Raw genomic sequence first — 12,823 nt, forward strand, 5'->3', positions numbered from 1 at the left:
CAAATGTTGTAACTCGAGTTAACTCTGAAGTGACGACCTATCTTAAGAGTGTGGATCTTTGTCACCATCTGGTAGCTGGTCCACATAAGAGGTTTGAGTTTCTGCAACATTGTTTAGTCCTATGGTTTAAATGGTAGAAGTTCATCATTTTAACTGTCAAGGTCCTGGATTCAAATCCCTCTGTTAGCCTAAGCAATTGGTTTTACAAGGCTCCTCTACCTTCCTGGGCTTTTTCAAGGAGAATAGTGATGTGGATTAAAGGGATATGGTATGGTGTGGTAAGAGTGGCTATCTAGGCTTCTGGTAAGCTCTTTAATTGGATTATTTATTTTTGCTAATTGTAAATAGTTATGACTGGCAAGTACTATTATTTGTTTATATACTTTACATTGTATGTATATTAATAGTCTGTGTAGCTTAGAATAGGCGTTTCTGCAGTAGATCTGCAGAACAAACCATTCTGAAATGAAATGTCCTTTCTCTTCTCCATTTAGACGAATCCAGTGATTCCAAACTGTGGGCCATATCCTCATCTGCTGTAAGTCTGTATGGCTGAATTGAAGTCAAAGGTTCACTTCAGTGGACGTATACTGACTTACACTAGCTGAGAACTGGCCCTGTATGTTTCAGTAATATGAGAAACTTCTACTGACATGGTGATGTCAACTGCAATAAAACCAAACATATTGCTAAATATTTGTAAGATGACTGGAGTAAACATTTGATATCCTGTCCCTTTATGATTTTTCTCTTTCAAATTCATTCCTTTCATGTCCACTATTGCCATGCAGAGCTCCTGATAGGATATATTGGCCCTAAGGCTGCTGGGAGTCAGCTCTTCTTATAAATAATGCAGCTAGTCTTCCGAGCCTTGGTTCATCATTTGCAAATTCTTTCTAATCAAAGGCAGAGAACATCTCTGTAGAATAAGTCATGCTTATGTTGCACTAGAAGAGTACTATCGTATGTGTTTTCTCTTAATGATGCATTGGGGGTGGCTGTTTTTAACTGCATAAAACTGAAGTATTCTTGCTTCCCTAGTCTACCAGAATAAAATTTCATGTCAGTAATGGAATAATGCCAAGGTTTTTAGGCTTTAAAATTAACAGCTGTCCAATATAGTAACATGTATTAATGACTGCAGTCATGCAGCTTTCTAAACAGATTCTTCCTTGGTGCTTAACTTAACCAAGCAAACACATCTGACTCTTCCCCCCCCCCCCCCCAATAGTGTCATGAACTGGTTTATGTATAGTACAACTTGAGGTAAATGAGTGCATTTTGTTTTTAATATTTCTTTTTTTACATCTCCTATTATAGCTTACAGATGTTTCTTTTTTTACAGGGTGATGCACAGTAAAATAGGAGGCGGTTTTGTTAAATTTAGCATAGTGGCAAGGTATCCTTTACAAAAATAAAATGTTTGGCCGCAATTTGATGTAACTGCTGCTCAGCTGAAATATGAACAAATGTTAAACAGGAATTGAAAATGCTTTCTTTCAACTTTTGCAATCTGAATTCAGGAGACTGTCAACTCTGTGCTGCATAGGGCTTATGAGACTAGTTGATCAGTTCTGATTCCATTCTATGGAAGGCAGTATACAAATACACATTAGTCAGGTCATTATAATATTTATTTATGTTTTAAGACGACTTCTTATCTTGTTAGTGATTTAGGCCAAAATTTTCAAACCTGGCTGTCTAAAGCTAGGCACTTAAATGATAGGTATCTAAATAAAAGTGGCCTTGTTTTTCTGAGGTGCTCTTGTGCCTCCCATTAATTTCAGTGAGATCTGTGCTTGTCACTTCTGAAATTTAGGCTGTTTTTGTTTAGGTGCCTAAATATGGTTTGAAAATGTCACCTTTAGGATGTTAAGCAGTACATCCTTGCTCACACAATGATTCAAAACATAAAAAGCTTTGCATTTCACTTTTAACACCAACTGGCCTTAGTAAGAGACCTTTGGGAAATAAAATGCTTTCTAGGGATACTTTTTATTATCGGACACTTGGTCCGGTGGTGGTGGTGGTGAAGCATACTACTTAGACTTTTGTCTTGGGCCTGTAATGGTTCTCTTCTCATTACCTTCCTCCATCTCACACTTCTCAAAATCTTTCAAATTATTTTTCTTTTGGATTTATTGTCCACCTCCTGCTATGATGAAGCACAAAAATGGACTCATTTGGTGTGTATTGACTGTTCAGACTAAATACTTTATGAAAAATTTGAGGGAGTTTGGGAGATAACAATTTTTTTCTTCCCTGACCACTGAAGTGTCAGACTAGAGTACATCAGTATCAGTGCGAGCTATGCTGGGCTGTTCTCCTTCTGCATGTTTTACTTTAGAATATGCCAAATAATTGCAGCTGCAGGATGGAAAATTCTGTTTCCTCTTTTTTTCTTGCTGCCTTCTTTTGTAGGTAATAGACAACATTTCTCTGGCATTTCTTCCCTATTTCACAAACTGAAGCTGCTGAAAACATTTCTTCTTGAGATAAAAGGGTAAACTTCAGGCAAAATGGGTTGAAGTATCTGTTTATATTGAACTAATTTGAATGCTACAGGTCTGAATCCATTTAAAATAAAACCCAATGGCAGCACACTTTTGGCATCTAATTACAAGGAATATAGGGAGATCTGTATATATCTGTCTTGAGACCATATTTTTTCCCTTGATACTTGAGGTTGTTTCTTGCTGGGTTTGTTTTTTTTAAATCTTTTTTTTAATAAATCTTGTTAATTTTGTTTATCAAAAAGAAGAAAAAGCTGTCTCTTGTGTCCTCTGAAAATTAATTTCTATTGATTTGTGCTTCCATAGAGATCTCAATAAGAGACATATAAGCTAGGATTTTGTAGCACTGTGTGCTCTTCCACAAAGCTGATCCTCAGCTTCAAATTCTTCAGGGTCGCTCATCATTTGGGCAAGGTCTGGAGAGAGCTGGTGTCTCCCTCTGTAAAGATGTGGAAGTGTATCTGAAGTCTTAGGGCTCTGGTCTTGGCTTTTTGTGTAGAAAGTGTGTCACAATGTGATCATGTGTGGTAGATGGAGGGAACTGGGAGTGTGAAGAAGCAGCTGGGAAGTAGGTGTGTTGATTGGGTTAGGGGACACTTCCTCTTGGAGAAAGAAACACTGTAAAATACTCAAATTAAATCCTTCACCTTGTTTTTGTTTTAGATAATGTTGTACGGATATACAAAAGTGCCTGATTTGAAACCTTCACTTGGTTTTATAGTAAATCCTCTATTTAGATCCTCATCTGTTATGTGATGGCTATAGATCTTCAGAATAGACAGCTTAACTCTAGAATTATCTTCTGAAAGGAATAACAAGAGAGATATGAATTGTGGGAAGCTCCTATTGGTGATAGCTGTGCTGAAATAAGGGGGAGGAGTGTCTTCTGGGGAAAAAAGTGTATGTATATGTGTACACACAAAATTGTATTATATCTATAAACTATATTGTGTGTATATTGCTTCCTGCATAAAACAAACACACACACACACACACACTGTTCACTGTACTCTGCATCACACATTTTGAATGGGTAATCTAATGGTGGGTTTATATTGAGGATTTTAATTGATTTTAAGGTTTTTGGGTTCAACCTTTCCAGACTACTGTACCCCTTTCAGGAGTCTGATTTATCTTGCGTACCCCCAAGTTTCACCTCACTTAAAAACTACTTACTTACAAAATCAAACCTAAAAATACAAAAGTGTCACAACACACTATTAATGACAGATTGCTTACTTTCTCATTTTTACCATATAATTATAAAATAAATCGATTGGAATATAAATTTGTACTTACATTTCAATGGACAATATACAGAGCAGTATGAACAAGTCATTGTCTGTGTGATATTTTAGTTTGTAATGACTTCGTTAGAACGTAGCCTGTTGTAAAACTAGGCAAATATCTAGATGAGTTGATGTACTCCCTGGAAGATCTCTGGGTACCCCTAGGGGTACACATAACCCTGGTTGAGAACAACTGTACTGTACAACTTCTAATTGAGTCAGCTTCGCAAAGGGAAGATTCTCTTGTGATTACTCCACTGAAGTAGGAGTCTCCAGATAAAGGTTCTATTCCCAGCTGTCTGACTTCGTGTACTTCTCTTTCCTCAGCTGTAAAATTACGATAATATTTTCCTATCTGTTAGGGATCCGTTGCTTAATTTATCCATGTTGGTAAAGTGCTTTGGGATCATTAGATGGACTGTGAAATAGAGGTGTGAGATATTGTTGCCAGTATTGATGCTGATAATTTTATTTAATTTCTTTTCCATAGGTTTATAAAATTTCCCCCAAATTCTCTTTCTTGGTGACATCAGGTCCTTTTGTTTACACGGCAATAGCTGTCATAAATGTGCTTATGAACAGCAGCCTTCTACGTGGTCAGGCCCCTGTCATCTTGTCACTACAGCCTTCTTTCACCATGCCAGATCCAAGGTTCCAAGTTCACACAGGTGAGTTCTTGTTACTGTGCTTCACACTGTAGAGAGGGGGAAAAATAACTTAGTATTGAAACAGATTTTGATCGAGGAAGAAGGATGGTCTTGTGATTAATATACAAGATTGGGAATCAAAAGATCTAGCCTTTACTCTTGTGAGGCTTAATTCGTGCATATTAACAAAGTGCTTTGAGATTTTTGGATGGAAAATGCTATATACATTCAAAATATTGCTATTACTGTTGTTTATTTAATTAGTTGAAAAACTTCTACTTGGCAAGAGGTGAACGCAATGTTCTGTTCTATTCCCTACTTTGTGTTCTAGCTGATGATGTCTCTAACAAAGTCAGTGTAGGGAGTTTGCATTTTTTTTTTTGTATCATGCTTTAAGAGTTAACAGTTTTATCATGGTGCAGAAGTCCAGATCTTTCTTCATCCTCACTGGCCACTTACATTTGTAAACCGTTGCAGGGGAAATACAGAACCCTGAATAAGGGTCTACGTATTTTGTTCTCCAGTATTTTGCTTTTAATATTAAGGAATATTTAATTATGTATTCGTATATGTCTGAAATTTTTTTTAATTTAAAGTTTATTTTGTTTAGAATGTTTAATTATTTTGCTTATAATTTAATTTTAAAAACTCATTTTAAAAAGACCTTTTTATATTCACATGGATTTACATTCATGATGTGGGAGACTGGTGCTATCAATCTGACACCTTTCTCTAGCAATGTGCATGCTAATTAAGCACTGGTGCAAGGTGCCAGAATGACAGCACCGGAGAGTGAAGTTATAATAAGAACTTCACTCTCTAGTGCTGTCATTCTGGCACCTTTCACCAGTGCTTAATTAGTGTGTGCATGTGTGCACATGTACACACATGCACGCACACATTATATATAATGTATGCATGCTTATTAAGTGCAGTTGAAAGGTGCCAGACTGGTATCAATGGATGCCTGGTAGACCAAAGTTGGAGTCTTTCAACCAAACTGAATACTAGACTTCACTGTCAGCCTACAAAGAAGATGGCTGCTGGACTCCTTTTTAAAGATTTTTCATAAAGAAATCTTGGATAATTCAGGGATTCTAGAGCTTCAGATGACTGACTCAGTATTAGAGACAGTTTGTGTACAGTTGGGGATCTTTCAGAAGCCTGTAATAGGAAGTGGATTTTTTTTTTTTTTGGCTGCAGAATCTCTTGACAGCAAGTGAGCCTTATTATCATATCAGATTTTATTGACAAGAAAACCTGTTCTGTATCGATGCAGAAGTTTCTGCTGTAATTAATTTCTTGAGCTGCACTATTTGGTCTTTCAGCTGCCATGAGTGCAGTCAGGATTTAATGGAAAACTGATTGATTCATTTATGGAGGGGGAGGGTTCCCTGCTTCCCCACTTTCTCCCTTCAGTGCAAATACTGCACTCAGTAGGAATAACACATACCCTTTACCTCCAGTGCTTCAGTTTGTTCCTCGAAACGTTGACACTGGCTTCTGTAACTTCAGCCAGCGCATTGAAAAAGGGCTGATGATGGCATTCCTGGAGGTGAGAAAACATCACCAGGATATCTACAACTTCACAGTGCAGGTAAGAATGCTAGCGTGCTCTGAGAAAAAAGAAGTTCACTGTACTCTGCATCACACATTTTGAATGGGTAATCTAATGGTGGGTTTATATTGAGGATAACTAATTGATTTTAAGGTTTTTGGGTTCCATGGTTCATCAGTGTTTACACCTGTGCCATGTGCCCTGAGTAGCCATTATCTGAACTTTAGATCTGGAAAGTGAGGAGTCTTTATTGGATATTGTACCCAATAAAGGGGCTTAAAACTCACTGGATATAAACTCTAAATCTAATTAATAAGACTTGCTGCCTTTTTTCCCCTGAAAGTTTGTTTATTCTAGCTTTGTTCTAAAACTAAAAGCAATAGAAATTGTGCTGTATAAACTCGTAAATGATGCAAATAATATCGAATCACCATAAAAATAAAATAACTCATTTGTGTTTAAGTACAATATGTCTTTAAAGTGAAGAATATATGCAAAATATTATATAATATAGCTACTAGGTGAAGTTCCAGGGAAAGACCTATGGAAACACATTTTGAGGTCTGATTGCACTTTGTTTCCACCTGCCTTTGGCTCTGGTAGTGCAGGGCGTAGTGGATTTTGACAGGACAGCTCTCTTTCCACGGTGTTCATTTACCTTACATTGAGAGTCTCTTCCTATCTGTTCCACATAGGTAAGGTATCTACACAGGCTTTTTTTTGTTAATAGCTTTTGTTTAGCTGCATTTGATTTTTCTCTGGACGTCATCTTCAGTCGTTTTCTGGATGGCACCTTTCACATCAGCATGGATTGTAATCCAATTTAAAGAATAAATCTTGCAAAGGAAACAGTATAAGGTAACTATGTCCTTGCTGAGACAGTGTGGCTGAATCAGTCTGAAATGGATGTTACTTAACAATCTTGTAAAGCATCCCACTTTATATTGTTGTTTAAAAAAAAAAAAAAAAGCAGGGTAGAGAGGGAACAGAAGTGCTGGTGTTTTTGCTGTTCCTGACCTGTTCTAGTTTTGTCTTTTCAGATACTGAATATAACTCTGAGCAAGCCTCGTGTGGCATTTCGGCAGGGCCCTGTGAACATTGTCTTTGCCATTCAGGATACATATGGATTCTTGAACGGATCTGAAATCAGTGAGCTGCTGAGGAACCTGTCTGTGGTGGAGTTCAGTTTCTACTTGGGCTTTCCTGTGCAGCAAATTGCCGAACGTGAGTACTTCATGTCACTAAGGCTGCAGAAGATTGGTTTTGTGTGGTGTTCTCTACAGTTTCATAGTAATGTTCCATATAAGTGTTAACATTAGTTAATTTCCTTAGCTTCTAATTTGGCCTTTTTATGCAAATCTGTACAACAGTGCCTCTGGTCACATAAACTGACCCTGTGCAACAGCAGCTGAGCTTAATCACTAACTCTAGTATTGGTTCAATCTGTAATTTGCAAGGGGAGGAGGAGATGAAATCAGAACACTTGTCCACAGGCAGCTAAGAGTAATGAGATTCTCTCATATTCTGGGCTTGTGGTCTCAATCTCGCAAATAAATTAAAATGAATTATTGTTGCTGCATTAATTGTCTGAAAGCATTTCTCTTCACTCACTTGCTTGGTTTTAATATGTCTTACTCTCACTGAATCCTATAGTTCTTAGTTTTGTATGCCCTTTAACTCAAATTTTAAAATGCTGGTACCCCAACAAGTCTGTGATTGTCAAGAAGGTCAGAGACTATGTCATAATTTATTTCAAATTGAGCTACATAATATGCATAATATGGGCTATGTCTTTCTAGTTTGAAAACTATATCTGATCACACAGAATAATCCTAGATTAGTTCTCTATCAGTCTGGTCTGCTGTTACATGCTCATTGTCACTGTGTCCATGAATATGTTTTGTTTCTGGCCCTACGTCAAGCTTGTAGAGAATAGGGGCTGGTAAGCTTCTGTACTTGGGCCATTCATTTATATATTCATCAAATCCTTTACAATATATTAGTGGGCTGGTTTGTTTTGATTAATTTATTCACTGAAAACCCATGTCCTGTTGCTTCAGTGCTACAGGACAATGAAATGAGAACAGAATTTCTACTTAGAGCAATACATCCTGAAAGGCACAGTGCCTGGTGGTTAAAAACCTTATAAAACATCCAACTGTGCTATCCTTTGTTTTGGATTTTATGGTATGTACATGTAGTTTTAAAGACAGCCTTGTCAGCCAGGTGGGGCAGGGACTGTCTGATCGGGTACGTCTACCCAGGAAACATACCCTGCAACAGAGAGTTTCAGAACCCAAGTCAGTTGCCCTGGGCTCTGAGACTCTCTGCTGGGAGTCGTTTTTGCTGTATAGATGTACCCTTTGTGCATGCATTCGTGTGTATGTACAATGCCTAGCACAATGAGACTGCTTCCTGGTTGGGGCCGCTAGGTGCTACTGTAATTCAAATAAAAAATAATAATGAAAATGTGGCAGGGCAATGTTTCTTGACCTGGGGTTTGTGGGAGGATTTTAGGGTGAGTCTCAAACAGGGTCTGCATTAGGCGGGGTAGGAAGCAGGGCAATTGCCTGGGGCCCCAAAAAGCTAATTTACATGTTTCAGCCCCACATTGGATGAAGCCCCGAGCCTCAGGCAGGGCGGCTTAAGGTTGGGGGGAGGCACAATTTTTTTTTTTAAGTCCAAAGCAAAAAGGTTGAGAAACATTGATTTAGGGCATTCTCCATTTCCTCCTTACTGAGTACCTGTGGAAAGTGGTCCAGTAGATTGTTCTCTTTTTTTCACCAGGTCAGAACAACAAAGCCATGTGCATGATCATTGCTTTAGCCTGTTGAATCTGGTATCTCTACATACAATGACAGATTCAAGCATACAGATCAGATTTTTCTGCAGCTTTGTCTCAGATCCAGAAGAATTTACCCCTGCACATTTGCTGTCTCTAAGGATTTGTGACCCAAGGGCCAAGATACCTTCCATTGCTGTGAATTCCAGCATTGAATTCTGTAGCCTGTGCAAAGGCTCAGACCCCAAGAGATTTTTCCCCTCTTGCACAGGAAGAGAGACTTAGTCACAGTGCTAAGTAAATCATAAAATTCAACATGATCACAAATTTGCCTGTCTTGAGCTCTTTAAGAGTGGCGCTAACTTGAGCTGCATCAGCCCTTGACTCCATTTGTGGAGTGTGTTCCAAGCATGGGACAGCCAATTGATATTTTTATATCACTGCCTTCAGTGATCTGACCTAACTAGCAATTCACTGTGTTTGATGTCTACTGCTAAATATCACAACATTTGCCTCAGAGGCCTCAGTACAGGGTTGGATTTGCCAGTGTCTTTTGGGGACTGGAGTAGTCGACTTTTAAAAATAGACATAATCAGCTTTGAGTCCAGAATATAACAGGGTCAAGGATGTGGGTGATGCTGTGCACAGCAACATGAGGAATATCTTGTCTAAACTTGGCCGGTCCAGGATTTGAACAGCTCATATTCACCGCAGTTCTGTCCAAACAGCAACCAGTTTTGATTTGAACTTTTCAGCTTTGATCCCCATGGCTCCTAAAGCTGTTGTTATTCTTTGTGTGATATCTTAACTGTCCCATGTTCCAAGTCTGCTGTGTCAGCAAAGAGACTGCACAAATCTGATGCCCTCTGATTCTTTCTTAGCTATGGGTCTGGCAGTGGATCCCTCAGCAAGCACAATAATAAACCTAGCTTGCGTGCATTTCTGAGCAATCTCCCTCAGTGTATGTCTACACTGCAATTAAAAATCTGCTTGACTGGGTACATGTCATCTCAGGACGGGATGCAGAGATAAAGTTTCCTTACACCTTAAATGACTTGGAGCAGCTAGTCCTGGAACCCACAAGAGAAGAGGCAATTCTAGATTTAGTTCTGAGTGGAGCACAGGATCTGATCCAATAGGTGACTATAGCTGGACCGCTTGGTAATAGTGACCATAACACAATAAAATTTAACATCCCTATCGGAGGGGGGGAAGAGACCAAAGCATCCCACCACAGTAACATTTAATTTCAGAAAAGGAGACTGCACTAAAATGAGGAAGTTAGTTAAACAGAAATTAAAAGTGAAATCCCTGCAAGCTGCTTGGAAACTTTTTAATGACACCATAATAGAGGCTCAATTTAAATGTATACCCCAAATTAAAAAAACAGGAAGAGGTAAAAAAAGTGCCAATGTGGCTAAACAACAAAGTAAAAGAAGCAGTTAGAGGCAAAAAGGCATCCTTTAAAAAGTGGAAGTTAATTCCTAGTGAGGAAAATAGAAAGGAGTAGAAACTCTAGCAAGTGAAGTGTAAAAATATAATTTGGAAGGCCAAAAAAGAATTTAAAGAATAGCTAGCCAAAGGCTCAAAAAGTAACAGCAAAAAATGTTTAAGTATTTCAGAATCAGGAAGCCTGCTAAACAACCAGCGGGGCCACTAGATAATCGAGATGCTAAAGGAGCACTCAAGGATGATAAGGCCATTGCAGAGAAACTAAGTTAATTCTTTGCATTGGTCTTCACAGCTGAGGATGTGAGGGAGCTTCCCAAATCTGAGGAATTGTCCCAGATTGAGGTGTCATTAGAGGAGGTTTTGAAACAAACTGATAGATTAAACAGTAGTCACCAGGACCAGATGGTATTCACCCAAGAGTTCTGAAGGAACTCAAATATGAAATTTTAGAATTGCTAACTGTGGTGTGTAATGTGTTACTTAAAATTGCCTTGGTATCAGATGACTGGTGGATAGCTAATCATAGAATATCAGGGTTGGAAGGGACCTCAGGAGGTCATCTAGTCCAACCACCTGCTTGAAGCAGGACCAATCCCCAGACAGATTTTTACTCCAGTTCCCTAAATGCCCCTCCCCCTCAAGGATTGAACTCCCAACCCTGGGTTTAAACAGGCCAGTGCTCAAACCACTGAGCTATCCCTCCCCCAGCAATGTAACATCAATTTTTAAAGAAGTCTCTAGAGTCAATCCTAGCAATTTCAGACCAGTAAGTCTAACTCCAGTACCAGGCAAATTGGTTAAAACTATAGCAAAGAACAGAATTATCAGACACATAGATGAACATGGTATATCGGGGAAGAGTCAACATGGTTTTTGTAAAGGGAAATTGTGCCTCACCAATCTACTAGAATTCTTAGAGGGAGTCAACAAGCATGTGGACAAGGGGGATCCAGTGCATATAGTGTACTTTGACTTTCAGAAAGCCTTTGACAAGGTCCCTCACCACAGGCTCTTAAGCAAAGTAAGCTGTCATGGGATAAGAGGGAAGGTCCTCTCATGGATCAGTTGTTGGTTGAAAGACAGGAAACAAAGAGTAGAAATCAGTGGTCCATTTTCAGAATGGAGAAAGGTAAATAGTGGTGTCCCCCAGGGGTCTGTACTGGGCCCAGTATTGTTCAACATATTCATAAATGATTTGGAAAAATGGTAAATAATGAGGTGGCAAAATTTGCAGATGGTACAAAACTATTCAAGATAGGTAAGTCCAAAGCAGACTGCAAAGAGTTACAAAGGGATCTCACAAAAATGGATAACTGGGCAAGAAAATGGCAGATGAAATACAATGTTGATAAATGCAAAGTAATGCACATTGGAAAACATAATCCCAACTATACTTATAAAATGATGGGGTCTAAATTAGCTGTTACCACTCAAGAAAGAGATCTTGGTGTCATTGTGGATAGTTCTCTGAAAACATCCACTCAATGTGCAGCAGCAGTCAAAAAAGCAAACAGAATGTTGGGAATCATTAAGAAAGGAATAGATAATAAGACAGAAAATATTATGTTGCCTCTATATGAATCCCTGGTATGTCCACATCTTGAATACTGCATGCAGATGTGGTCACCCCATCTCAAAAAAAGATATATTGGAATTGGAAAAGGTACAGAAAAGGGCAACAAAAATGATTACGGTATGGAACAGTTTCCGTATGAGAAGAGATTAATAAGACTGGGACTTTTCAGCTTAGAAAAGAGGTGGCTAAGGCGGGATATGATTGAGGTCTATAAAATCATAACTGATGTGGGGAAAGTAAATAAGGAAGTGTTATTTACTCCTTCTCATGACACAAGAACTAGGGGTCACCAAATGAAATGAATAGGCAACAGGTTGAAAAGAAACAAAAGAAAGTATTTCTTCACACTGGAACTCTTTGCCAGAGGATGTTGTGAAGGCCACGATTGTAACAGGGTTAAAAAAAAAACTAGATAAGTTCATGGAGGATAGGTCCATCAATGGCTATTAACCAGGAAGGGAAGCAAAACCCTGCTTTGAAGTGTCCCTAGCCTCTGTTTGCCAGAAGATGTTGGAAATGGGCGACAGAGGATGGATCACTTGATGATCACCTGTTCTGTTCATTCCCTCGGAAACACCTAGTAATGACCACTGTCAGAAGACATGATACTGGGCTAGATGGACTATTGGTCTGACCCAGGATAGCCCTTCTTGTAAGAGGTCCACCCTTGTCAGAAATCTGCTTATGCATTCAGCAAATTATACGGAATCCTTCATCTTTGATGCAAAATCCATGGATATTTAGCTTTTTCATTAATTCTGGAAAGTGCATTTACATCTGTTTCTCATATTGCCTAGCATACTTTTCTGTGCCATTTGCTTCTTAGTTACTTTCAGTATTACACTATGAAGGGTTGTTTGATGCAGTCTAAAGATTTTTCCCAGTGTTTTTTTTTTCCCAATCAGTCTTGTCTGTGTATGTTTTTTTTAATATATAAATGTGTTTGAAATAGTGTACAAGTAAAGGATTGATTTGCAAATTCCAGGTGAGTTTTTTAGTTGCAAGC

At 38.6% G+C, this 12,823-nt stretch overlaps 1 protein-coding gene across 2 annotated transcripts in view; it reads left to right on the forward strand.

The window, feature by feature from the left end:
* The window catches only part of KIAA1549 (KIAA1549 ortholog), a 213,807-nt gene that overhangs the window by 130,217 nt on the left and 70,767 nt on the right, over positions 1-12,823 (forward strand). For both annotated transcript variants that reach the window (XM_045002706.1, XM_045002707.1), the window contains exons 4-6: positions 4,293-4,470; positions 5,916-6,046; positions 7,048-7,231. In XM_045002706.1, coding sequence (XP_044858641.1) covers positions 4,293-4,470; positions 5,916-6,046; positions 7,048-7,231 — 493 coding nt within the window. The remainder of the gene's footprint in view (positions 1-4,292; positions 4,471-5,915; positions 6,047-7,047; positions 7,232-12,823) is intronic.

The sequence above is a fragment of the Mauremys mutica genome, chromosome 1 (assembly GCF_020497125.1).
Source record: "Mauremys mutica isolate MM-2020 ecotype Southern chromosome 1, ASM2049712v1, whole genome shotgun sequence".
Taxonomy (NCBI): domain Eukaryota; kingdom Metazoa; phylum Chordata; order Testudines; family Geoemydidae; genus Mauremys; species Mauremys mutica.